The 27788-nt window shown below is 39.6% G+C and overlaps 1 protein-coding gene and 1 long non-coding RNA gene across 6 annotated transcripts in view; one reads left to right on the plus strand and one right to left on the minus strand.

Annotated features, from left to right (window-relative positions):
- Positions 1-77: 77 nt before the first annotated feature.
- LOC122557918 (uncharacterized) lies at positions 78-27699 on the minus strand. 5 transcript variants are annotated; one of them, XR_015760202.1, is made up of 6 exons: positions 27492-27699; positions 14646-15641; positions 9224-9377; positions 8687-8799; positions 8459-8591; positions 78-2869 (listed from the first exon to the last, which is right to left on the minus strand). It is a non-coding gene; the product is annotated as an uncharacterized LOC122557918 (long non-coding RNA). The 5 variants fall into 5 exon arrangements; XR_006313974.2 differs by lacking the exon at positions 78-2869 and having other exon boundaries at positions 4243-8591; positions 15459-15641; XR_015760200.1 differs by lacking the exon at positions 78-2869 and having other exon boundaries at positions 4243-8591.
- tkfc (triokinase/FMN cyclase) overlaps positions 26972-27788 on the plus strand; it is a 78081-nt gene continuing 77264 nt past the window's right edge. Inside the window, exon 1 of the mRNA XM_043706132.2 lies at positions 26972-27593. Within this exon, the coding sequence (XP_043562067.2) occupies positions 27588-27593 (6 nt within the window). The 5' untranslated portion in view covers positions 26972-27587. The remainder of the gene's footprint in view (positions 27594-27788) is intronic.

Raw genomic sequence — 27788 nt, forward strand, 5'->3', positions numbered from 1 at the left:
AAACTGAATGTTATCATCTTCTGCTTCTGAACTATTTGTATCATGTATTTGTTTTGAAAACCTCGCTCTGCTTTGGACAACTTACCACGGTGATATTTCTAGTGACATCTAAAGCACTTGTACCACCCCTGTTTCAAGATCAGTAAAGTTTAAACAGAAATCCAAACAGCTTGTTTCAAACAATAGAAATATACCACATTTTAATAAGATTTTACATTTAAAAAAAAACATAGATTTTATGTATGTGCAATAAATTAAACAAAATCGTTACTATTAACAACATGGTTTATATACACACTTTATGCAATCAAGTTTACTTATAACTTTCCCCAGAAATTCTCATATCAGGCACATTAATCTTAAAGGCCTTTACTTTTATAGGAATAAAACCATAAAATATACCACAGTCCCCTATAAATTATTTTTAATTTTGTTCAGGTCCAACTATTCCCGGAAGTAAAACTTTATTTAGTATCTCTTGACTGTGGATGCCTTAATTCCTTGTTCTGATTACTTTCTCCATTTTATTCAGCTGATTGATTTCTTTTTCACTGGAGGACCACTGTAGTGCTACAAGCACATTTAATGTTGCTTCAAGGACATGCCTAAATTTGTTTCTTTAAAGTAGGTCATTGAACTTTCACTATACATAATGGATTTTTTTTTAATGAAAATCTTCCTAAAATCATAGTACTGCTTGTTTTGCTGAAGATTCTGCTGGAACATTTTGAACAATGATTAGTTTCAAGCCAAGTTGGAGGAAATCCTGTTCACAGCCAGCTGAGATGGAGGGAAGCCTTGACATTAACAAGCTGAGTTGGAGGAAAGCAATGGATGAGCTGTCCAACCGATCTCTCCCATTTCTGAAAGATTTCCACATCAATTCAAAGTGAAACTTATTTCTTCTTTGTAAAGTGATTGAAAGAACATCTCAAGATTTTACATTCTGAGCAGGCTCTCTCTGCAAGACTTCAGAGGTGTGCATGATGTTACGACACAGTGATGAACACTTTTGTTAATTAAACCAAACACCCAGAAAAGCTCACCTTGCCTCGTACTCTGTTAAAATAAGTGACAGAGAACTCTCAAATTCCACTATTTAAAGAAAATAATTATTCTTTAGCTCTAAAAGTGAATATTAGATAACAACTATTCATAACTCAAAGCCCCCTTTTCTCTTAACTGCTTATTATCTGCCTCCAACTCTATAACAATAGGCTGTTCCAATAAGACACTTATTAAAATTACATCAAATTAATTTCAAGACCACACAGCTGCTGTTGTCTCCTGTGAACTTCTTATTCTGGCTGAAGATCTCCCTAGGTTCTTTTTTCTTTTTATCACAAACATGTTCTACATGAAAAGGTACCTTTGATAGACAGTGTTTCCTAATTTCTTGGGTCTATTTCAAAGGCAGTTGCTCTGTCCAGTTTTCAAAATGCCTGCATTTTTATATCTCCAATATTGGATCATCTCATTGGTTTGATGTGAGCAAAACAATAAATTCAAGCTCAATTGGGTTTTAGCATCCTGGGGCATAATTTAAACTGAATGGTTAAATTTAAACTGTTGTCAAAATGGCAACCAACTCAGGTATCTATTTCACAGCCAAATATTACATATTTTCAATTTTTCAGTACCATTTGGGACTGCCATCTAATCATATGCACAGGTGCTTGTAAGCTCTTAGTTCAGAACAGCATTCACTCTCTTTTAAAGGTACAGGACATGCATTCAACTTCTTAACACCTTACCCCTTAAAAAAAATGAACAATCATAATGAAAAGATGACTTCTTTTTTTTCTAATTCTTCATCTCATTACAATGAAATACATAGGTTCTTAATCTAAGTTCATATTGATTTCTGCTCCATTAGAATCTGTCCAATTTTATCTATTCTTTTTTTCCTTTAAATCTGCAATAACGCATCTGCTATCACATTTTTATGACCTGCATCATGTATAATTTGCAAATTAAAAGTCTGTAACATAAGACTCCAACAAAATAGTCTCATATTTTTCTATTTAAATCTTTCCAAGAATGTAAGAGGATTGTGATCTGTGTCCACAATTGTCTCCAACACATTGTTTGTCACATAAACATTAAAATGTTGTAAGGCCAGTACTAAACTCAATAATTCTTTTTCGATGATAGGGTATTTCCTCTGGTAGGTGTTGAGTTTCTTTGAAAAGTAGCTCATTGGCTGTTCAATTCCATCATCATCTTCCTGTATCAGTACAGCTCCAACTCCTATATCGCTAGCATTGATTGCAACTTTGAAGGGTTTCAAAAGATTTGGTGTAGCTAAAACTGGTGCAGTGGTTAATACTGCTTTTAAATTCTCAAATGCCTCCTGGCATTGTTCTGTCCACTGAAATTTTGTGTTCTTCTTTCATAAATCTGTTAGCAGTGCCACCAAGCTCTTGAAGTGTGGAACAAACTTCCAGTAGAATCTGTGTAGTCCCAAAAATCAAAGCACCTTTCTCTTCGAGATTGGCCATGGAAATTCCTCGATGGCCTTCGACTTTGCATTCCTTGGGGTCAATCTTCCATGACAATGTTATATCCCAAGAATGTCACCTCTGCCTTCGCAAATTCTGTTTTCTTTAGGTTTATTACCAGTTTTGCTTCTCATAAATGTTCAAAGAGCTCTGCACAACTGTATGATGTGATCTTTCCATCACTCACTAAAGATCACTACGTCATCCAGATAAATTGCAAAGTTTGTTCATCTAGCCACAACTCTGTTCATGAGTGTTTGGAATGTGGCTGGTGCATTCTTCATTCCAAAAGGCATCACTTTGAATTAGTACAGCCCATTTGGGGTTACAAATGCTGAAACTTCTTTCGCTTTGTCTGATGAAAGCACCTGCCAATAATCACACAGTAAGTCCTCCAATCTTGGTATTGGATATAAATCTGATTTTGTTATGGCATTAACTTTCTGATAGTCCACACAAAATCATTGAGCCCCATCCAGTTTGGGAACTAAATTGGCGAACTCCATTCACTCTGACTTGGTTCGTTGGTATCTTTGTTGAATATCGCATCCACTTCCTTCTGGACCTGTGTGGCTTTGAGAGGATTAAGTCTGTAGGGGTGTTGTTTTATCGGAACAGCATTACCTACTTCTACCTCATGCAAAATAGTATTAGTCCTCCCCATCTTATTGCTGGATATGTCCTCATACTGCTGCAACAAACCTTTTAACTGGGTTCTTTGCTCCTGAGATACATAGTTCACTAACCTACTCCCCTCCTCAAGGATTTCCTCATTACTTAAAGTATTTTGAGGCACATCAAATTTCACGACATCTAGATGTGATTCCTCACACTGTGGGGCAGTTACTAACATCTGTTTCTCCATTTCCCGTCTCTATTATAGTAAGGTTTCAACATATTGACATGACATACCCGATACTGTTTTTTTCTATCTGGCATCTTTACCAGATAGTTTACCTGACTCAACTTTTTCTCAATTTGATCGGGACCACTAAACTTGGCTTTGAAGTGATCTCCTACCACTGGTAACAATACTAATACATCACCCCCATGAGCAAAATGTCCAAATGTTAGAGTTTATATCTGCCACCTGCATCATTCCAAGCTGTGCCCTCTTCAGATGCCATATAGCTAACTCACCTACCCGATTTAATCTCTTCCTCACATCAGATACATAATCCAAGTGTGAGATCTCGGACGTCAGTCCTGTCAATTTTTCTTTAACTAATGTCAAAGGCCCTCTCACTTCATGTCTGAATATTAACTCAAAGGGAGTATATTGAGTATATTCGTTTGGGGCATCGCTAATGGCAAACAATACGAATGGGATACCTTTATCCCAATCATTTGGATAATCCTGACAGTACACTCTTAACATGTCCTACAGAGTCTGATACCACCTCTCCAAAGCTCTTTGGGATTCAGGATGGTATGCACTTGATTTAAAGTGCTGTATGCCTGAGCTATTGATGACTTCCTTAACTAGCCTAGACCCTTGGTCAGGTTAAATCTCTCTGGGTAGCTCATACCGAATAAAGAACTAACTCCTCTACCACACTTTTTGCCTTCATACTCTGAAATGAAATTGCCTCCGGAAATCTGGTAGACATATCCACTATGGTTAGCAAGTACGGGTTCCCACTTTTAGTTTTTGGAAGTGGACCTACATGAAAGGTTCTTCGAATGCGGGAATTGGCAACAAAGGTGCTCATTTTATTACTGCCTGTGGCAGTAATTGGCACATATGACACGTACGGCAAAGTTAACCACATGCTTGTGCAGTCCAGGTCAATAGAAGTGCTTTTGTACGTTAGCCTGAGTCACACCTAGGTGGCCTCCTATTGGTAATTCATGTGCTACCCATAACACTTCCTGTCTGTATGCTACTGGTAACACAATCTGGTGCACTTCTGCCCATTTCTCCTCTACACTAACCTGCTGTGGTCTTCATTTTCATCTTAGGATTCTATCTTTCAGATAATAACCCTCAGGAATACATTCAGTTTCCTTTTCTGAGTATGCATTAATACATATATATACTTTTTATTGCCTCGTCTTTCTGTTGTAAGTCCATTAGCCTTTCAGAATTAAACACTTCTGCCTGACCCTCTACCTGTTTGGGTTTTTCCTTCACCATTACATTAAAAAGGGTGTCCATAACTGAACCACAACTCCTTCATCTTTCTCTTTAGTTTTTGCTTCGTGCTTTGTCTTATGATAAAGCACAATAAAGCATGATAAAGCTTTGTCTTATGATCCTGTTACTACACAATGTGCAAATATTCCGGTATTTTTCTTTTAACTCCTCAGTTCCCTGGTCTTCCTTGGACTGCTCCACAACAAGGGTGTCACTCTCACCTTGGATCCTGCTAGATCGTTCTCAAGAACAAATTTTATTCCTGGAACTGATATTCTGTCAATCACTCCCACTGTAACTACCCCAGTCTTGGGTCGGCTCTCCAACCTGATCTTACACAGAGGAACGCTAAGTTTCTGTCCATCTGTTCTGCAAATTGCCACTCTCTCGGGTAACAGGTCAGAAAGAGTGCAAATACATTCATATCTTACTATTAGAGGCTGATTAGATCCAGTATCTCCGTCTCTCCTGTCCTTCCTGGGTAAACTTTACCAACAGAGGTGAAGTCCTTACAGATACTGGGAACTAACTCATTTGCCAGTTCCTGCCTATGCTCTCCTGCAGCTCCTCGAATTTTCTTGGGGTTTCCTTTACTACTTTCTCTAATGCCACTGGCTTCACCTCTTTTTCCACATCTTTTCCCACTGTACCTTTCTTCAATGTCCAGCACTGTGACTTTACATGTCTCACCCTCTGGTAGTGAAAACACCTTTTCCCAGTGTCCTTCTTAAACCACCGGCATTGTAATTTTCTGTGACCCACTCCATTACAGTGAAAACACCTGAGGCCTTTCAACTCCTTTTCACCCTCTTGGGTTTCTTGTTTCACCTACGGTAAACTATTACCAGTGTTCTCTAACCTTTGTTTTATTGTGTGGGATCTCCCCTTCTCCCAATTTCTAGCCATCACAGGATGAAATTCTTACTGGAAGCTAAATTTTGCCTTTTGCCCCAGTGCATATTCAACTGCCATCTCTGCCGCTCTCTTCGCTTCTTGAACTTTCTGTTCATCCATATGAATTCTTATCATCTCTGGAAGTGAGTTTTTAAACTCCTCCAGCAGAATAATCTTGCTTACAGCCTCATAGGTCTTTATCTATTTTTTAAGGCCCTCACCCATCTATCAAAATTATGATGTTTAAATCTTTCCAACTCAACGTAAGTCTGACCTGGTTCTTTCTTTATGTTTCTGAACCCCTGTCTATACACTTCTGGTACCAATTCATAAGCACTCAAAATAGCCTGTTTGACATCTGCATAATTGCTTCACCTCTCATCTGACACCACTGCAAATACCTCATTAGCTCTGCCTACCAGCTTAGTCTGAACTAACATTACCCACAAGTTCTCTGGTCATTCCATCTGCCTAGCCAATTTTTCAAAGGAAAGGAGGAAGACTTTGATCTTTCTCATCAAAATGTGACAATCTTTTAATATATTTGTATACATCATTACCTTCTCTCTTCATTTCCATCCTGTTAACTTGACTCTCCTGACTAATCCACAAATTCTGAAGTTCAAATTCTCTCTCGCTTTCTTTCTCCTCTCTTTGTCTCTCTTTCTCTTCTTGCTCTCTTTGCTCAGCCAAGCACCTTCTCTCTTTCTTTTTCCTCTCTCTCTCTCTCTTTCTTCTCTCGTGGCTCTTCTTTCCCTCTCTTTATCTTCTAAGTCCATTTGCCTCAATTGCAATTTGAGTTTTTCTAACTCTCCTGCACTTGTCTGTTTCTCTGATACACCCATGTGCTTGACCAACTCCATTACAATTTAAGCGTTCCCTTTGTCCTTGGTTAAACCCAATTCTAACCTATTTGCTAATTCTAAAAATATGTCCTTCCTCTGTCTTTCTAAACGTTCTTGGTAAATTTGGGAAGCATCTTCAAACCCTGAAACGTCTTTAGCAATCTTAAGAGCCATTTTCCTCACTTTTAATTTAACTAACCACAAGTAACCGAAATTAAACAAATTGTCTCACCAATGTTTTATAAAAAGATCTGGGATGCTACTTAGCAATTATTTAAATCTGCTGGGATCTTTTGTACCCCAGATCCGTTAAATCTGTCAAATCTTGGACCCGAGCCCCCCAAACAGTTATGACACAGCGGTGAACCCTTCTGTTAATTAAACCAAACACTCAGAAAAGCTCACCTCACCTTGTAATCTGTTAAAATATGAGTGACACAGAATTCCCAAATTCCACTATTTAAAGAAAATAATATCAATTTATTCTTTAACTCTAAAAGTGAACATTAAACAACAACTATTCATAACTCTAAGCTCTCCTTTCTCTTAACTGTTTATTATCTGCATCCAACTCTATAACAATATGCTGTTCCAATAAGACACTTATTAAAATTACATCAACTTAATTTCAAAACCACAGTGTCTTTGGTGTCTTTCTTCTTCTGGCTGAAGATCATCCTCAGTCGTCTTCTTTCTTTTTATTGCAAATATGTTTCAGGTATAAAGGTAACTTAAGAGAGAGTGTTTCCTAATTGCTTGGGTCGCTTTTGATGGCAGTTGCTCTGTCCAATTTTCAAATTGCATGCATTTTTATATCCTCAACATTAGATCATCTCATTGGTTCGATGTTGGCAAAACAATAAATTCAAGCGCAATTGTGTTTTAGTATCCTGGGGCATATTTTAAACTGAATGGTTAAATTCGATTTGTTGCCAAAACAGCAACCAACTCAGGTATCAATTTCACAGCCAAATGCTACATATTTTCAATTTTCCAGTACACTCTGAGACTGCCATCTAGTCATATACACAGGTTTTTGTAAGCTCTCAGTTCAGAACAGCATTCACTCTGTTAGCATTAGCAGAACATTCACTCACACTCACCTTCAGAACAATAATTATGATTTGATCACACATGCCAGAACCTCAGAGTAGCAGACTCCAGAATATTTTATGCTTTATCTTTTGACCTTCAAGAATAACCTTCAAGAATGGCCAAAGTCTTTCTTTTTCAAATAGCCAATTTATGAAAATAAACCTTTTTAATATCTTTTTCTGAAGACTTTTTTTTTAGATTACTTTACAATGTGGAAACATGCCCTTCGGCCCAACAAGTCCACACCGATCCACCGAAGTGCAAACCACCCATACCCCTACATTTACACCTTACCTAACACTACGGACAATTTAGCATGGCCAATTCACCTGACCTGCACATCTTTGGACTGTGGGAGGAAACTGGAGCACCCGGAGGAAACCCACGCAGACACGGGGAGAATGTGCAAACTCCACACAGTCAGTCTCCTGAGGCGGGAATTGAACCCAGGTCTCTGGCGCTGTGAGGCAGCAGTGCTAACCACTGTGCCACCATGCTGCCCCACTATGAATGTGTGTGTTGGGAAATGGACACACATTTATACATCTACATTAGTGAGTCTGTGAGGCTTTTATTCTCACATGGATTTGGGTATCACTGGCAAGGCTGGCATTTCTTGCCCTTGCCTAATTGTCCTTGAGCTGATTGAAATGACCTAGGTAGTCAAACATATTTATCTGGGTCTGGAGTCACAGGTAGGCCATACCAGGTGAGGATAGCAGATTTCCTTCCCTAAATGTCACTATTGAAGCAGATACATTTTTCTGACAGTTCACAATTGTTACACCACCATTAGATTAGCTTTTTTAATTCCAGTTTCTTGAATTCACTGTTTTGTATATGGGAATTGAATAAGTCTGATTATTGTACCTGTAATTATTATGTTAGAATTAACTTTGTAACAATGTATTTTAAGATTGTATTTCTATCATAAATATGTCTACATAGCTACGTACATCTTAAAAGTTTGAACTGGCTTCTTATACCTGGCAAGAGGAAACTAGTAGGATAAATATGATTCAAACACACAGTAGGGCATAGACTTGTACCAAAGAGGGAATTGGTATTAGATCTGCAGGGTCTCAAGCTATTTGGTTGCTGAAATAGCCTTGCATACACCTAAAAGTAAAAGTGAGAGATAGGAATTAATATAAAAACTACAGCTCTTAGCCGAGAATGAGTGTACTGATTAAAACCATAGCTTGTACACCTACCTGCAAGGCTAAGGCTGGTGCCCCTGATAAGGTATAAATGAAGGTCAGAATACAATGAGTTACACATAACGTCGAGGAGATAACAAGCAAATCAACTGAACTTTGGATATGTCCTAGAGGAGAATGAAACAGAGGGAAATCCATAAGTTTCAGAATGACACCGATATCTTAAGTGTGTAAAGCATTAGTGTAGGTACTGATATCTTCTATATTTGAATACACTGACAATAATCTGGACTCACAAATGATGTATAACCACTGGGAGATGTATTGAAGGTAACTGTAGAGCTGTTTTGTAGCACAGGTCCAAACATTTCCAGAAATGAATGGAAGAAAATTACTACAAACATTTGTTGAACCATTATATTTAAGCGTAAGCACTACCCCCACATTTATTAACTTATCCCTGCTGTTGACAGACGATAGGGGTCATATCTGATATGAGGGAAGTGACTTGATGAAATTGTAGAGTCTGAAAATTGCCATAAATAAATTAGGTGCATGGCCATCAACCAGACCCACAGAACCAAGCCTTACCAAATATTCCAGTCAATGATGAGTATTCAATATATTTAGAACCAATGGGAGATATTAAGAAGTTAGTTAAGAGGAAAACTAAGGCCAAATTGTGATGGGGAATCCACAGTTCCTATTGGTTTGTCACATCACATCTTGAAGTAGGCAGGATCACCTGAAAGAAACAAATTTAAGCAAAATTGTAACCAACATAGTGAGTATACATTTTCTGAAATTGGAGTTCTTGTCTTCTGTTTCCTCAGTTAACAGTGCCTTCTGTAGGCACAGGAGATAATGAGAACAAGGTATGGGACACTGCATCTGTCCATGGTAAGGATAATATTTAAACAGTGTATTGTCCAGGGCTCTAGAATATTATTTTCTACCTATACTACTCCCAGCTCTACATTGCTAAATAGTCTCTGGTCTAGCTACAGAACAGGGCACCATATAATTCAGCAGTTTGCTGACAATCACACTTTCCAGTAGTTGTAATCAGACCTAGTACAAGGAAAGATTTATTCTGATGGCTAGAGACTAATCATCTCAGTCCCAGAACATTGCTTCAGGAGTTCCTCATAGCGTGGTCTTAGAATCAACCGTCTTCAGCTGTTTCATCAATGATCATCCCTCCATTGTAAGGCCATGCTGATATGGTGAGGCTAGTGTGTATTTAATCCAACCACTGTGGACAGAGGTTGTGGGTATCCATTGACAATGGAGCATGCTCTGAGATGCTGAGGACTGCTGGCCGAGCTGGAGGCCCAGAAGAGACTTTCATGTTAAAAATTGGTGCCATCTAGTTTTTGTCCACCATCTGGTAAAATAGGAAACTGCATATAAATGAGGTGAAATTAGGTAATTATGAGCTGTCTACACATGCATTCAGACATTAATGAGATTCTCATCTCAATGGTGAACCTTGGGTAAAAAAAAATCAGATTTTTTTTCTCACCATTAAAAAGCTTATTTTTCTGATTTTCCATATTTTCCCAACTGACTCACCCATTGCCCAGGTTATTCAGGGCCTGGGAAGACTCCAGTATTTGTGACTATCTTTTTTTGAGTAAGAGACAAGAAATTTCCCAGAAATAATAAATTCAAGAAATGAATGAGGAATGAACGAAATGAATGTTTATGAAAACATATTATTAGACAACTGACTGAAAGCTGACAGATTTCCAGGACCCATTGATCTATATCTCACAATGTTTAAAGAAGGGACCCGAGAGATAGATTACTTCAAAATTCTATGGATGCTGGAACAGTGCCTACAGTGGAAGGTTGCAAATGAAACCTCAGCATTTGAGAAAAAAAGGAGCCGAGGAAATGCAGAACTACGAATCTGGTAATCTGATGTCAGTTGCAGGGAAACATTAGAATTTAATATTAAGGATGTAAAACTTAGAAAATAATGATCAGTTTGGGCACAGTCCACGTGAATGTATGAAGGCAAATCATGTATTACAAGCCTGTTGGCATTTTATTGAGGGTGCTACAAATAGAGTAGATAAAGGTGTACCAGTGGATGCAGTGTATTTGGATTTTAATACGATCCCACACAAGAGATCAATAAACAAAGCTTGAGCACATAGGATCAGGGCAAGATACTGTCATAAATCAAGGATTTGTTAATGCAAAGAAAACAGGGCAGAAATAAATGAATCATTCTCAGGTTGGCAATGTGTGACTAGTAAGGTATTTCAAGGGTCTGTGCTTACAGCCCAGCTGTTTACAATCTGTGTCATTTATTTGAATGTGGGGATCAAGTGTAATATTTAAAAGTTTGTACACAATATATAATGTGATCGGAATGAGTTATGAGGATGATACAAGAAGGTTGGATGGGGATTTGAACAGGCTTTGTTCCTTGTTTTATTATTTCTCCTTTGTTCTATTATTTATTTAGCTTGAATATGCCATCTGATGTGGATCAGGTGGAAGCAGTATCATCTGCGCAAGTTCTTTTGATTAGGAATTTATGATTTTTCTGCTCAGGTACAATGAGAAACTGTCTGTTGCCCTGCTGCGTTCCTGGATCTGAGCCAACCTTCTACTTGGAAGCAGACGAAGTGGAACTTGGACGAGGTAAGAAGAAACTGTTCAAAGCATAAAACATAGAGAGCAGTATCGTTAGCACAGGTTATTGTACAGTTACGCAGTACATGTTACTTGCATGGATACAGAAAAGTATTACTTTCCTAAGAGGTTACTCTGATGATTCAAGTTCCGATGACATGGAAAGAGGCAAATCATACAATCAGACCTGATTGTTAGTAAATTTTCTATAAACTGAACTATATAGCACAGGTACATGAACTTGTGCTGATCTGTATCTAGTTGAATCAAACATCTCCAACTGCTTTATTGATGATCTTGTTTTTATCATTGAATAGGCTGTCTGCTCATGATCTTGCAGTATTAAAGGGCACAAATGTGGAATTAGTATGGGTACTTCAGTAGTGGTATCAAGAAGTACATCTTCACACAAATAATAATGGAAATCTGGACTGTTCTTCTTAAAAATGTTGAATCTATACTAATTAAAGATGTCAAACTGAGACTTCTTCTGAAAAGTGAATATAGTAAAGGAAATGAAACAACATTTTTAGTTTACCTGAAAAGCTGCACAAACTTGGTCTGACTTTATCTCATCAAAATAGTTTTTTGCTGAACTCTGCTGCCAATCCATTCCCAGAAGAATTAAAGGTTCAAAACCACTAAAACCATACAATCTATCCTTACACGGTGAAAGGAGAAAGGAAATTCATTTGCAATCAGTGTAAATCACTTGACCTTTCAAAAACAATCCAGTTTTGTTCAGAGACTGGACAGCACGTGGCATCTCTTGTCTAGATTGAAAGACCAGTTCTGCTCGGTAGCACAGAGAAGCAAGTTAAGAAAGAAGCTGAGCAGCTGGCAAGCACAAAGAAGAGCTACAAGTAAAGGAACTGCAGATTGAAGTTGATGGCATACAAGGAGAGCAACAAAGGTCCAGCAGACTAAGCATGCCTGGAGTTTAGAAGATGAAAGGTGACTTCATCAAAACATATTGACTTATAACAGGGCTTGACTTGTTAAATGCAGGAAGAATGTTCGCTTGGCAGGTTGTTTTGAAAGCAAGCCAAAAAGTCTCAGAATAAGGTGGTGCCATTTAGGACTGAAAAGAGGAAGAATTTCTTCAGCTCCTAGTTGGCTTACTTCAGGGAGACATTGTCTGGCACGGAAATGCAAGATTCTGAATGCCCTTTTCATAGAACCTGAGAACACAAACACACCTCCTGGGTCAGGTAGAGGTTGTTCATGTGGTCAGTCAGTGGTCCAGTAGCGTGATATATAACTGCATCATACATAAGTTAGTGCACGTGACAGCAAACATTCCAAGATGATGGCTAGAATGAGAGGAAGATGCAATTAGTAAGACACTGTTGTGATCTTGGTTGAGATCAGCAATTTTATTTAGGCAAAAGAAGAAATCCACAATCTCACTTATTTATTGCAAGAATGAAACCACGAGAGTCCATGATCTAACCCAAAGATTTTTAACTGTCAAACAAGAGTTAAACAAGGCAAACATTAAATTCTATCTTGGAGAACCATCTATACTGAAAATCCCAGAATCAACTAAAATTAGCATGATTCAAGAAACCAAATTGCAGTCGATTATAAACAACATATTGTCAATGAAATGGCCAATACAACAAAGAGAGATTTTACGAATTGGATGGCCATCACTCAGCACATATGTCATCAATCTCAGTCACAAAGTTCTCCAAAACTCTGTCTTCCTTGCAAAGCAGTTCAGCTCCTCTTCTAGGATTTACTCTGACCTCCAGTACTCAATCCATCTAAATTCCATGGACACAGCCCTCACCAACAGTGGCATATATTTGCAGATCCTCCTCAATTCTACTTCTAGCTGTTTGGATGGCTTAAATCTACCAATGTTATCTTCAAAAACAGAGGCAGCAACTGTGTGTGTGCTTATTCTCTGCTTTTGGATTGAAGCTGTGTCTTATTCAGGCTCCTTGTCTGCACCATTGAGATCATCATCTCTGTTTTGATTAATGTTTTATACAGTTTCAGTCTTTCCAGAATTAGAAAATAATTAACTAGTTAAATAAATGCAATAAGGATGGCAGGGCAGGTGACGTATTGCAGCTGCAGCATGTGAGAGGTACTGGACACCAGTATGATGCACAACAACCAGTCAGCAATCAGTGTCTGTGACAAGGAGTGTTGCGGGTTCAATGACCTGTCATCCAAACTACACACATTGTATGTATTAGGGCAGGAGAAAGTTACCTGTACACTATTTCAGAGGTCATCAAACACCTTAGGATAGGATATCCTGATTGGATAAATTGTCAGGGACTGGGAACTGTGACAGCAGGTGAAGTATGGAAATTGGGAAGCCAGAATTGCTGGAGCCTCTGAGTTTAGAATTGTCCAACAATTTTGAGGTTCTTGAAGCTTTTATGTATGTGTACAGGCACTACAGGCTAGATGAGCAAACAAACCATGGCTTTGTGAAATAGGAAGCCATTGAAATGGAGGGAGTAAATAGAATATTGGAAGTAGAGAACATTATAGTCAGTGCTAACAGACATATCCAAGAGCAGGAGGTGGGAGGCTGTATTTTTATAGCCAGTTCAGGGCTTGGACCATCTGCACAGGGCTGAAGAGGAAATTCGGAGGGGGGTGGGGGTGACGGATCCAATTAATGTGATTTGGTAGGCACCAATACATAAGACGAGGAAAGAAGTTCCCCTCAGTGAGAATGAGCAGCGAGAGGTTAAATGCTTAAAAATCTCTGAATTATTACCCGAACTATATCAACTAGGGTAAGTAAGATTAGGGAGTTGAATATGTGCCTCAAATATTTGTCTGGTAGCAATAGGTTTCTAATCATAGCCATTGGCAATAGTACTGGGAAAAGTGTGTGTAATACCATTGAGTTGTGCTCACACCAGACCAACAACCACTTTCTTCGCTGATGATTGCACAATGTTTAGCATCATTCGCCACTCATTAGATACCTTCCAAGCAGGTATAATCCCACAAATCCTAATAATTGTAGGAAGACCATTTTAGCCTTGTACTCCAATTCCCCTGCAATATAAGATGACATGCCAGTAGGTTTCCTTGTCCTTATATGACCTGATGCCTTGAAACCTCATGGGATCTACAGCCAATGTTGAAGAGTTCCTAGAACCACACACTTGTAACTATATTTCAATGTGCAAATAAATCTGGTGGTCTGTCCAGCTGATGGGATAGTGCAGACCAAGGACGTTGAAGTTTGACATCTGAAACATTGGCTATAAGGCATTTTGGCTGTAAGATATGATTTACTAATCTTTGGGCCAGGTCTCCTAATATTGACACATGTCCCCAGATATTAGTAAGTAGGCCATTATAGAGTCAAAAGTGCTGGGCTTACCTTTGTGAGCTCTGTTCTGTTGTGATTTAAGGCAGCACTTCTCAAACCATTTCCATTTAGAAGGACAAGGGCAGCAGGTATATGGGAAGTTTCCCTCCAAGCACTCACTGTCCTGAGTTGGAAATATATTGCCATTCCTTCACTGTCACTGGGTCAAAATCCTGCAATTCCCTTCCTTTTGGCACTACAGGTGGACTGCAGTAATTCAAGAAGGCAGCTCACTACCACCTTCTCAAGGGCAACTACGGATGGGCAAATGCTGGCCAGCCAGTGATGTCCACATCCCACAAAATGATTTTTAAAAAGCATAAGAAAACAAATCCTTTTGGAGGAGAGTTAAAGCAAGCAATTCTTATTTTCAAGGTGGTGTTCCATAGATTTCGGTTGGAGCTTTGTGAATAACTGATTTTGAACCCAAATGTGAACTACATCAGGAATATTATTGCATTTCAATGATTTAGTAGCTGCAGTATCCTTCTCAGAAGTGTAGTGCCATCTACTTATATGAACTAGGTTTAAAGCCTTTCTATCTTACATTGAATTTAAATTGCTTCACAGATTCTTTTGTGGGTAAGGCGTGATCAGTCTTAGTCAATATTTCCAAGCCTTCGCTTCAGATAGAAGAAGAATGGAATAAACTGGATAGAGAAGCAGGGGGTGGTTACACATCCAAGGGCAGCAGAGTTACTGAAAGAATGACATTCCAGGCATTGGGGAAAAAAATCTCTGAAAACCATCAGTATTAATTGATTATTCCATGATGAAGGTCTAAAATGTCAAAAATATATACCTGCAAATAATTTTAAACCTCACCAAATTAAAACTTGATTTCTCCTTACAGAAATATCTGTATACTGACTAACGGATGTAAGTTGCCAATTCAGAAACATTTTTGAATGATGATGTCTTTTATTCCTTCCTTCAGTGGTGAAACAATGTATCTTCAGAGCTTCATGCTTTGTTTTCTTACAGCTGTTGAACTGATTTGTATAAACACTGTAAAGAACAGAAAGACTATGAGAATGACAGATTGAAGTTAAAGCCACCCAATTTATAGAGTGCCTACTACCTACATAATAGAATTGGGCACAACTCATTTAATTTACTGATAACTTTTTTGTTGAATTTTTATTTTGCATGGTCTTTCACTTGCATGTGGAAAAGAATGGACTTATTATGGAGAAGTAGCATGGCTTTGTGCAAAGTGAGGTCCAGTCTCACAAATTTGATTGAGTTTTTGAGGAATTGACAAAGATGATTGATGACAGTAGGACAGTAACTGTTGTCTACATGGATTTTACTACAGAATTTCACAAGGTAGGTTGGTCCGGAAGATTAAGTCACATTTAATCCATGGTGAATTGGTAAGTTGGATACAAAATTGACTTGGTGATAGAAGCCAGGGCAGGCAGTTGCACCAGAGTGTTTTTCTGACTGGAGGTGCGTGGCCAGTGGTGTTCTGAAAGGATCAGTGTTGGGACCTCTGTTGTTTGCAATATATATAAATGATTTGGATGAAAATGTAGTTAGTATGAATAGTAACTTAGCAGATGACTCAAAAATTGGTAGAGTTGTGGATTGTGAGGAATGGGGTTGTCAAAGTATATAACAGGATATAGATCAGTTGGAAAGTTGGATGGAAAAATGGCAACAAAGTTGAATCTGGACAAATGTGAGGTGATGCACTTTTGGAGGTCAAAATCAAGAGGAAAATATGCAGTAAATGGCAGGACCCTTCGAAGCATTGATGTACAGATGGATCTTGGAGTCCAGGTCCGTAACTCCCTGAAAGTGGCAACACAAGTGGATAAGGTGATACAGAAGACATACGGCCTGCTTACCTTCATTGGTTAGGGCATTGAGAATAAAAATTGGCAAGTCATGTTACAATTGTATAAAACCTAAGTTAGGCCACATTTGGAGTATTGTGCACAATTCCGGTCACTACCTTTTAGGAAAGATCTGAAGGCTGTGGAGAGGATGCAAAAGAGGTTTATCAAGATGTTGCCTGGACTGGAGTGTATTATGTATCAGCAGAAGGTTTCGCTTGAATGTCAGATGCTGAGGGCTGACCCGGTAAAGTATATCAAATTATGAGACATTGTTAGGGTGGACAGTCAGAGTCTTTTTCCCAGGTGGAAATATCAAACACTAAAGGGCATGGATTTAATGTGAGAAGGGGATGTTTAAAGGAGATGTGCGGGGCAAGATTTCTTTACACAGAAGTAGGTGCCTGGAACACGCTGCCAGTGCAAGTGATAGAAACAAATACTTAATACTGGGTGGCACAGTGGTTACCACCGCTGCCACACAGTGTAAGGGAGCCGGATTCGAGTCCAGCCTCAGGCGACTGTCTGGCTGGAGTTTGCACATTCTCCTATGTCTGTGTGGGTTTCCTTCTACAATCCAAAATATGTGCATGTTAGGTGCATTAGTCAGGGTAAATATAGAGAGATAGATTAGGGGAATGGGTCTGGGTGGGTTACTCTTTGGAAGGTCGGTGTGAACTTGTTGGGCCAAATCGCCTGTTTCCATACTATAGTGATTCTATGATCTTAAGCAACATTTAAAGGCATTTAGATAGACACATGAATAGGCAGAAATAGGGACCATGTGCAAGCAGAAAGCATTAGTTTAGAATGGCACCACAGCTGGCATAGACGTGGTTGCTGAAGTGCCTGTTCCTATGCTGTACTGTTCTACTTCCTAAGGTTAGCAGAACATAATTTTATGGAATGTGATGATTCAATAATGATGAATAGACTGATTCTTTTCCTTATCCCATTCATCTACTGGCCAGAATAAAGTTTGAAATTAAAGAGAGATGAGGAAAGAACATTAGCTAAGAAATAGTTACATTCAGAAAAAAAAGGGTAATTCATAGATTGTCTAAATACTGGAGTCATTTTTCATGCAAGTTATTAGCATGGAGTTTCCTCCTGGATTTGTTATAGCTGATTAAATTCCCTTTTTCTGAAGACAGTGCTGTAGATCCAGGCTCCATTTTTAGGAACCCCCCACTTAAGGCAATGAGGTCCTCCTGTGGGTTTTCAAATCAGACACTTTTTTGAGAGCAGATGCAAAGAGAGAGGGCATAGACTTTTGCCACTGTTGCAAGTTCTGTCAAGCTTTTGTGTTCAGAAATAATTTTTTTCAACTACAGACTGGGTCATGTGAACTCTCCCTGAATGCGTCATCATCATAAGCAACTTTTTTCTTTTCAGCTGCTTTAGCCAGTGTCCTTTTCTCTGAAACGTGTTCTGTCCAAAAATTTAAGGAAGATACATCCAACTATTGATAGTATAATATTTTGGATAACACATCTTCTAAACAACGCAATATTTAAACATCCCTTGTGTTTATGTCTTGCTCTCTTTGAATTCTATTTGGTTGTTTGTGGCACTTCAGCATGCTGTCTACGTGATTCATTTCTATGGTAAGCATGAAATGTATCATTGAACAGAGCCTATGTGGTATCTTGCTAGCTAATGTTCAGCTTTTTTTGCTAATATTGAGTATAGTTCTACATGAAGAGGGTGAGCAAAAGTTCTTCATTCAATAACCATTGTGTATATGAGACTACAGATAGTAAGTGCCATGTACATTCTATTTTCATCTGACATTCAAATATAGATATACACACTTTTGAGCAGGAATCATTAGAAAGTAATCAAAAGCAGAAACATTAACTAATTATTCTTTTCTCTGGCCAGTTACAATGGTGCCATCAAATTCTGCTTATTCAGGAAAACCTAAGACTGGCAGTTTTGGTCTTTGTTTCTTTGTGTGTTTCAGTACATTGAATATTGCATATAATAAATGAGTTATCAAGGCGGTTTAATAGGTTTGTTCAATACGAAAGGTTGGTTTCCTATGTATTTACTTAACACTCACTAACCTTATAATACAATACAGTTTCTTGCACAGTCTCTTAGGGTGACATTTCTTCATTTTTCTAAGTGGGGTGAGTGTATTAGATGGCTATTAACACAATACCCCACTGATAAGGCAACTCATCAGATCGTTCCCACATCAGCTCATTATCAGCAAGCAAGGGAGCATATCTCGCCCTATCAAAAACCTCAATACTGGAAACTCCTGTCACCAGAAGTTGCCTATCATCAGCCACTGAAAGCTAGTGGTTTCTGGGTTCTGTATACTGCTGGTTCATGTCTTCACATCAGGGGAACCACGAGTAAGCAAAGTTTTTTGTGGGTTGTGGGTATTTAGAAGAAATGTTTTGGGGGAATCAGAGTAGAGGGCAGAAGGGTGGCTTTCAGAGGACCCCCCTGCCCCATCCTCACCCCCTCCTGTCCTCACCTTCCCACTCTCAGTGTCTCCAACTGCCACCTAATTGGACTAATCTGAGGCACTCCCATAACTTATTAGGCTGGTCACTAGTGAGAAAACTAGCTACTTTTCTCAGCCAAGAGAGGCAGATGAGCATGGCTGAGGGCCTTAGGTTGCCATTAACTGACTACTTCAGCCCCTTATTTGCTGGTGATTTGGGAAAGTCATACATGGATCTTCTCAACAGCACTTAATTGCTGAAGTAGCAAGAACTGGATAAGTTTGTCACTGTGGCGAATTGACCTAATTTCCACTTCTCACCACCTCCAGGGAGAGAAAACCATTCCTATTTTCTAGCTCTTCTCAAAATCCAAACTATTGGAGGAAGAAAATTATGTTCCTAGCAAGGAGTTTTGCCTCTAAGCATACTTGGTGATTATTTGTAGAGGAAGATTGGTGGGCTTTGAAAGATATTTAATGGATTAAACATACCAGAAGATCTTACAATTTATGTATTTGAATTCCCAAGAAGAAATCCCAGCAGACAAGGCTTAATGTGGAACTTTAAATCAATAATTTAATCATTCGTACATCTTCCAAGGCTTGATGCACTATACACATTTGAGTGAAGATAGGAATTTTGACTCAGGCCAGAAGATTTGAGCCTATTGTCTCAGAAGAAATGAGAATGCCTCAGTGCATTTCATGCTGCAGTTAGCAATGTACCATTTACCCTGTATCTGTTTTACATTAAAGACTTGAAATGTATTTTTAAAAGTTCCTGACATCTGAGAATACTTCTTTTTCACTCAGCCATAAAGAACTTGTTGGCATCTCATGCAGTTCCTAGCTCTGGTCATCAGCAGAAGTAAGTGATCATCTAAAAGGTCACCTTCGTGTTCTGAATTTAGGATATTGATCGATTGACAGTGACAGAACAAGTTCACATGGTATATGAATTGCAGAACAACTAGAAGGTCATGGTTTTCCCATTAGTTTGATGTCCATGAATTCTTAAAGACTGGGGGAATGGGCAAAACCCAGCTCCTCTTATTTTTTGCTGAGCGGACATGCATACATAATTTCCATACTGTCAAGGAGATGCCAGTACATGAGCTAGTGAAAAATTCAGATGAGATGTTAAAACAATGCTCAATATGTTTGTGCAGGTAACTGGGCAAGATTTCATGGTACTAATTTCAAGGTCAGAGTTTACCTCGTGTCAAAGCCAAAGTCCCTTCCTCTTAGCCTTCAATAACAGACCCAACTAGCTATTTATTACTCACAGTGCTGTTTGTAGGCCCTACTTGCCTTTGCCTGCATAACCTCACTTTAAAGTAAAGTATGTTGATATGTTTCTGAAAAAAATTGTAAAAACTAAACATAAATGCAATGTTTGCTTCATACCTACTGGTTACAGTCATAGAGATGTACAGCACGAAAATAGACCCTTCGGTCCAACTCGTCCATGCCAAATAGATATCCCAACCCAATCTAGTCCCATCTGCCAGCACCCCGCCCATATCCCTCCAAACCCTTCCTATTCATATACCTATCCAAATGCCTTTTAAATGTTGCAATTGTCATAGCCTCCACTACTTCCTCTGGTAATTCATTCCATACACGTGTCACCCTCTGAGTGAAAAAGTTGCCCCTTAGGTCTCTTTTATATATTTCCCCTCGCACCCTAAACCTATGTCCTTTAGTTCTGGACTCCCCCACCCCAGGGAAAAGACTTTGTCTTTTTATCCTATCCATGCCCCTCATAATTTTGTAAACCTCTATACGGTCACCCCTCAGCCTCTGACGCTCCAGGGAAAACAGCCCTAGCCTATTCAATCTCTCTGTATAGCTCAAATCTTCCAACCCTGGCAACATCCTTGTAAATCTTTTCTGAACCCTTTCAAGTTTCACACCATCTTTCCTTTAGGAAGACCAGAATTGTATGCAATATTCTAACACCGGCCTAACCACTGTCCTGCACAGCTGCAAAATGACCTCTCAGCTCCTGTACTCAATAATCTGACCAATAAAAGAAAGCATACCAAATGCCTTCTTCACTATCCTATCTACCTGTGACTCCAGTCTCAACGAGCTATGAACCTGCACTCCAAGGTCTCTTTGTTCAGCAACACTCCCGAGGATCTTACCATTAAGTGCATAATTTCTGCTAAGATTTGCTTTCCCAAAATGCAGCATCTCATATTTATCTAAATTAAACTCCATCTGCCACTTCTCAGCCCATTGGCCCATCTGATCAAGATCCTGTTGTAATCTGAGATAATGTTCTTCGCTGTCCACTACACCTCCAGTCTGAAAAACAACCCTTCACCCATCACCCTCTGTCTTCTACCTTTCTGCCAGTTCTGTATCCAAATGGCTAGTTCTCCCTGTAATCCATGAGATCTAAATTTCTCATCATAAACAGACATGTAGCTGTGGACAATGGCATCAAGAATATCAGCAATTAAGAATGGGCACAGTGAGAATCGATACAATGTTGTGACACTATACAGTGCTATGGTTCTAAAGTAAGCCATATCAAACATGATATTCTCCACATGTTAAATCCCATTTGCGACTGTTTCTTATCCATTTGGAAGAAAAATTAAAAGCACACTTGGGCTGCCGACGTGCCGTTTCCCATAGCTCAGGCAGCTAGACTATTTTCAAATCCTTAGAAGGAGCCCACTTGCTGAAAGAGGAATTGGCTTTTGTACTTTTTTCTACCCCCTCACAATTCCAGCTGACACTACTTCTTGTTTCCCCCCAGTTTAACCTGGCACTACTCAAGTTGTTACTCATCTCCAACTCTACCTCCCAAACTCAATCAAGCATTCTTTTCCCATCACTTCAGTTAATTATAGAATTCTCCTATTCCTTCTCTTTCACCTAGAATACTCCTTATAACTTTGCAGCCTTATTTGTTTGCATTGATCTTTTACGCTCTGCCTCTTGTTATTGCTCCAAATGATGGACTCTGCTGTACTCTTTGAGTGGGAGTTCTTAATATTACAGGAATAGTAATTTTGAAATGCAGCGTGTGATTACTAAATACAAGGAGTGAAGTGCTTGTAACCACTCTCAGCCAGATGTGCCGAGTAAATTATCTTGGCCTCCCTCAGAGACTTCCATCATCATGAAAGTCTTTATTTCACTCCAGGTGATCTGAAGCTGAGAGCTCTGGGTACAGCAAAGTGTATCGGTGCTGACAACATCGTTATGAAGGCATATGCTCCAGAACTAACCATGCCTCAAACCAAGGTATTCAAATACAGCTACAACACTGAAAACCAGCCAACAAAGTGGAGGATTTTGCAGATTATGTGTTGTCCACAAAAATCCGACATATATAATCCATCCAATGACAATTCCTTCAGCAGTAACAATGTTGTCTATAGCCTGATTATGTGGCACTTACTCACATACAGGTTGCCCTGTTATTGTTTGGTTTGGTCATTTTGGTTTCTGCCACAACACCAAGATTCAGATCATCATGCAATTTTAACCTAAACATGGTCAAAGAGCTGAATTCCAGAGGTGAAGTGTGAGTAGTTGCCTTGACATCCACACAGCTTCCAACACAGTGTGAAATCAAGATTCCCTAGACAATTGAAGTCAGTGGGAATCAGAAGAAATTTAACCACCAGTTGGCATCACAGTTCAGACAAAAGAAGATGGTTTTCATTGAAGATGAATTCTTTGAAATGTAAAGGCCATCTCAAGTTAAACTATCAGATGTGGTCATGACAATCTTCTTTAATGTGCAGTTAATGATGATGGACTGCACTGCTGTCTGAACAACATTGACGGGACAAATTTTGCATTTGATTTAGATTAGATCATTTACAGTGTGGAAACAGGCCCTTCGGCCCAACAAGTCCACACCAACCCTCCGAACAGCAACCCACCCAGACCCATTCCCCTACATTTACCCCTTCACTTAACGCTACGGGCAATTTAGCATGGCTAATTCACCTAACCTGCACATCTTTAGACTGTGGGAGGAAACCCATTCAGACACAGGCAGAACATGCAAACTCCACAGAGACAGTTGCCTGAGGTGGGAATTGAACGTAGGTCTCTGGCACTGTGAGGCAGCAGTGCTAACCACTGTGCCACCATACTTTCTCTAATTCACCAACATTACTGTGCACCCCACATCTACTGATGACTTTGCACTACATAGGTGTTCATTCCCACTGTACACCCTACAATCACTGACATTGTTCTATACACACAATACCTATCCTTATTCTTCACTGTGCGCCTTACATCCATTACTACCTACAGTGAACCACGCTTGCACTGTTGTCCGCCCCTTGATTGTGGTCTATGTCCAGATTCATTCCTGATTACATATCAATTACACCCACTGATCCTCAAAGCCCCCACAACCCATTCAACCTCAGTATGTGACTGGTAAGTACTCTGTGCATCCTCCTCAATAATAATCAACACGCAACATTATCATTGATATCCATTGTGAATCCTATAAATAAAAACACATCTACTGCATTCCCCTACACCCATCGAACTGCTGGTTCACCTTAACCCATTATTAGAAACTTTGCAATGTATGGTCCAAGTTCCCTAATGAGTATATCCACCACTTTATATCAACTAGTGCTCTCCACTCAACTTGAAGGTTGATAACCAAATTCAGAGATCTACTTGTAATCTAATTTGGCAAATACGCAAGGCTTTAACTCTTTCTGAACATTTGGATACTTGGTTTTGATCCTGTGGGATAACTGCACCAACACTGACCAGTTTTCATTCACATGTTACTTCAACTTTAAACATAAACAAACAAAAGGATGAATCTAAATGCCATTTGTACAAAAGCTGATGCAGAAGGCTGTAAGAAGCAAAGGTTAAAAGGAGCTCAGGAGGTGGAAGTCCAGTTAATATTGATTAAAATATCAAAATAAAAGGCTGTAGAGCTTTTGCAATTAATGATCAACTTCTTTATCAGCAATGTAAAGATCACATTCAAAAAACATCAACTTGGTCAAAGTTTAATACTTTCTGTTGATTAGCAACAATTTCAGCTATCAACAAGAATAATTCAAGGAAGAAGCGTGTCTATTTAAGGATAGTGAACTGGATGGTGTCCAGTGTGATTTGCTATCAAAGCTATATATTTATTAATATTGTGGACTTGAATGTGAATGATTGTGGATATCTGGAATTGATTTTAACAGATCAATGAAAAGACAGTAGAATAACGCTTTTTTGGTAGTCATATTTCTTGTGATAATTGCTTGTGTAGTGGAGACCACATGCAGGGTTTGTGACTGTTTTAGAAAATGTTTGTAGTAGTTGAAGAGAAGCCTGTTGAAAGTAAGAAACTCAGCTCATTTCTCCTGTGTCTGGAAAATGAATCCTTTTTGTGGGCACTGTGTGGTGTCTGGAGCCTTGCTACAGCTGCTTTTGGAAGGGAATCCTCTGGAAGAGATTGACAATATTTCCTGAATGACTGCATTTGCAAAGATCTCCAGAGACACCTGTACGTGTCAGCAACATCCACCTTTCTATGCTAGATCATTAGACCTGCAGCCATCTGAACATCTCAAACTTTTATCCCTTTTTTTGCCTGGAAGACTTTATTAGGCAAAATTATTTATTCCTAAAAAGTGAATCTGTACAGATATTTTTATCTCACTTTTATCAGAGCTATATATTTATATACTGGGATATATAGATGGGTAAACTTGTAAATGTTCATGATATAAACTGAATGTATTAGCCAATATTGTATTTACTTTAATAAGTTTTGTTTTACAATAAATCAATTATAATTTTCTTTATTAAAGGAGCCTGCTTAATAGATCTTTTTGTCTAATATGGAAAAAGTGTATGATTGGCTATATTGGGAACTGAATAAAACAATTAAAAACAATTATGTGTAAAAAAATACAAAATACAGTGGATGTTAGAAATCTGCAACAAATACAGAAAATACCGGAGAAACTCAAACGGTCTGGCAGATTCTGTGGAAAGAGATACAATGTTACTATTTTTTGCAGTTTATGTAAATGTAAGTTGTAACTAGTGGAAATAGTGAGATTAGAGAAAGACAGACTCCTTGCAACTCAGTTGTAACAGATAGTTAATTGAGTTTGGACAGTGGTGAATGAGTGAGGTTTTTTTTGAACTGGATACTGAAGAAATGGATATAAAACAAAAATTGTCAAGTTAATTTTTGGATTAGCAATGATCTGTCTGGTTTGGTAAAAATCCAAAAGGCACACTTTGTATAACCAATATGCATTCTCAATATACAGCCAAATCTTCAATGGAGTGGCAATGACAGCTTTCTCACTTAGCCTGCCAAGAGTTCCGCATTTCTGGGCTAACACTTCCGATTTGGGCCTTTTCAGAAAGGTGGAAATGATCAGGAAGCCTTCTAGCGAAGTGTAGGATGCCAAATCAAATCCTTTGTACAGCAGTAATTCTACGGTTTAAATGTCACAAAGGTACTTTGACAAGCCACAGAGGGAGGTGCCTAAGCAGGTAGAGCTGGGAGGGTGAGGGGGGAACGGTGAAAGATAGGGTAAAGATAGCAGTTAAATGGGTGAATTGTGAGGGGATAGTTTGCAGTTATTTGTGTGGGGATTAAGCTGGGTCAGGTATCATAGAGTCAGGTATCTATCAAGGGGAAGTGTTCAGTTGGTGGGGTCAAGTATTCATGGAGTCTGTAGTCCAGTTAGAGCAGGTTTTAATACTCTAGCTTTTCCAGGCTAACTGTAAGGTAACTATAACCCTTTTGAGTCTCTGACTTTAACTCAGAGCTGGGAGGATTAAACTTTCCAGGCAATTATTGCAGTGCATTAGGACTTTGAAGGTATCCTGTATATCAATGGCTTCTGGCAAACAGGAGTGAAAGACCATGAGCCCATGAGTTTGAAACTGATAAGGTACTTTGTATAATTTTTGTCCAACACAAAGGAAGACTATTAAGACCATGAGATATAGGAGCAAAATTATCCCATTTCACCCAGTGAATCTGCTCTGTCTTTTGATCATAGCTGATATATTTCTAAATCCCAGTCTCCTGCTTCACCCTGTAACTTTTGATCCCCTTGCCAATCAAAAACCTATCTATCTCTGCCTTAAATACACTCAATGACTTAGCCTCCACAGCCTTCTATGGCAATGAGTTCAACAGACTGACTATCCTCTGGCTGAAGAAATTCGTCCTCATCTCAGTTCAAAGGGGTCATTCCTTCACTCTGAGGCTGTGCCCTTGCGTCCTAGTCTCTCCTACCAGTGGAAATATCTTCTCTATGTCCAAGCTATCCAGGCTTCTCAGTATTGGTCAGTTATGAAATACTGAATTCAGTTCAGGTCTTCTTGTTGTAGAAAAGGTGTTGTTAAATTTGAAAGGGCGCAGAAAAGATTTATAAGGATGTTGCCGGATTGGAGGATTTGAGCTATAGGGAGAGGCTAAATAGGTTGGGGCTATTTTCCTGAGCGTTCGGAGGGGGAGGAGTGACCTTATAGAGGTTCATAAAATCATGAGGGGCATGAATAGAGTGAATAGCCAAGGACTTTTTCCCTGGGGTCGGGAATCCTAAACGAGAGAGCAGAGGTTTAAAGTGAGAAGGGAAAGATTTAAAAGGGAACTAAAGGGCAACTTTTTCTCGCAGAGAGTGATGTGTGTCTGGAATGCACTGCCAGAGGTAGTGGTAGAGGCTAGTACAATTGCAAAATTTAAAATGCACCTGGATGGTTATATGAATAGAAGGGCTTAGAGGGATATGGACCAAGTGCTGGCAAATGGGACTAGGTTAATTTAAGATGGCCGAGTTGGACGGAAGGGTCTGTTTCCGTTGTACACAACTCTATGAGTCTTATCCTGTTAAGTTTCAATGAGATCTCTCCTTGCGGGACAGGTTAGGGATTGACAGGGACTGGTAGTTGGTGAGTTAAATAGTTTCTCAAGAATTTGAAAAATCTCATTTCCCCTAATCTCATCGGAACCCTTAGAATTAATAATTAAACGGAGCCATTGGAGGGTCCAGGCGTGGGGAATTACCCACGGAAAAATTCGACCTCATAGGCAATTTCTTCAGTTTATGCCACGATGGCGACTCTGGAGGGTCCCGATAAACAATTCCCAACTTCGCCGGAATAACGACTGCCAGGCCGTTGGAGTGATGGCGTGCACTCCTGTCAGCGCTGAGATACAATGACTGCAATGATTATTTTGCACGCATCGGAGCTCAATAAATGCAGCCCAACTGGAGTGGTTTTGTTTTCCCCCTCCCTTTCTCTCTGTTGAGGAGATGGGTGGTCAGTTCTGTGTGAGCGGGAAGGCCCAGGAGCAGATGGCGCTCGCTCGCGCACCGGACAAATTCAAACTGCAGCAGAATTCCAGCACCAACCGTCAGCCGGAGCACGGCCCAGAGAGAGAGGCAGGTACCCTTCCCCTCCCCCAGCAAAGGAGAGATCTCCAGCTTCCTCTCCAGGGAGAGAGGCACTTTCCCTATTCCCTCCACCCCCAAAAATCCGGGGGAGAGACAGAGACCGAGAGAAGCCCCCGCCTACCGCCTTGACCTCGCTGTCCTCTCCCGGTCAAAGAGCAGCAACACTCGTATCGCCGGCTGTCTTGGCTTCGGATGTTTTCACCGCTCGGCCTGAAGGATGCACGTAAGCGGTGGGACAGGGGGGTGCTTTGGGGCTTGAACTGTGAACCCCTTTCCGGGCTGGGGAGGGTTGGGAGAAGCTGGTCACCAACCCAGCGGCAGTAACATGCCCCGCCCCATCAAACTAACCCGGTGCTGATGGGCGGGCGGCGAGGGGCCTGCTACGGTGTCTCCATGGGCCAGGCTACCGGGTGGTAGG

The sequence above is a fragment of the Chiloscyllium plagiosum genome, unplaced genomic scaffold (assembly GCF_037043375.1).
Source record: "Chiloscyllium plagiosum isolate Xiang-an unplaced genomic scaffold, Cpla_swu_hap1 HiC_scaffold_18, whole genome shotgun sequence".
NCBI lineage: Eukaryota > Metazoa > Chordata > Chondrichthyes > Orectolobiformes > Hemiscylliidae > Chiloscyllium > Chiloscyllium plagiosum.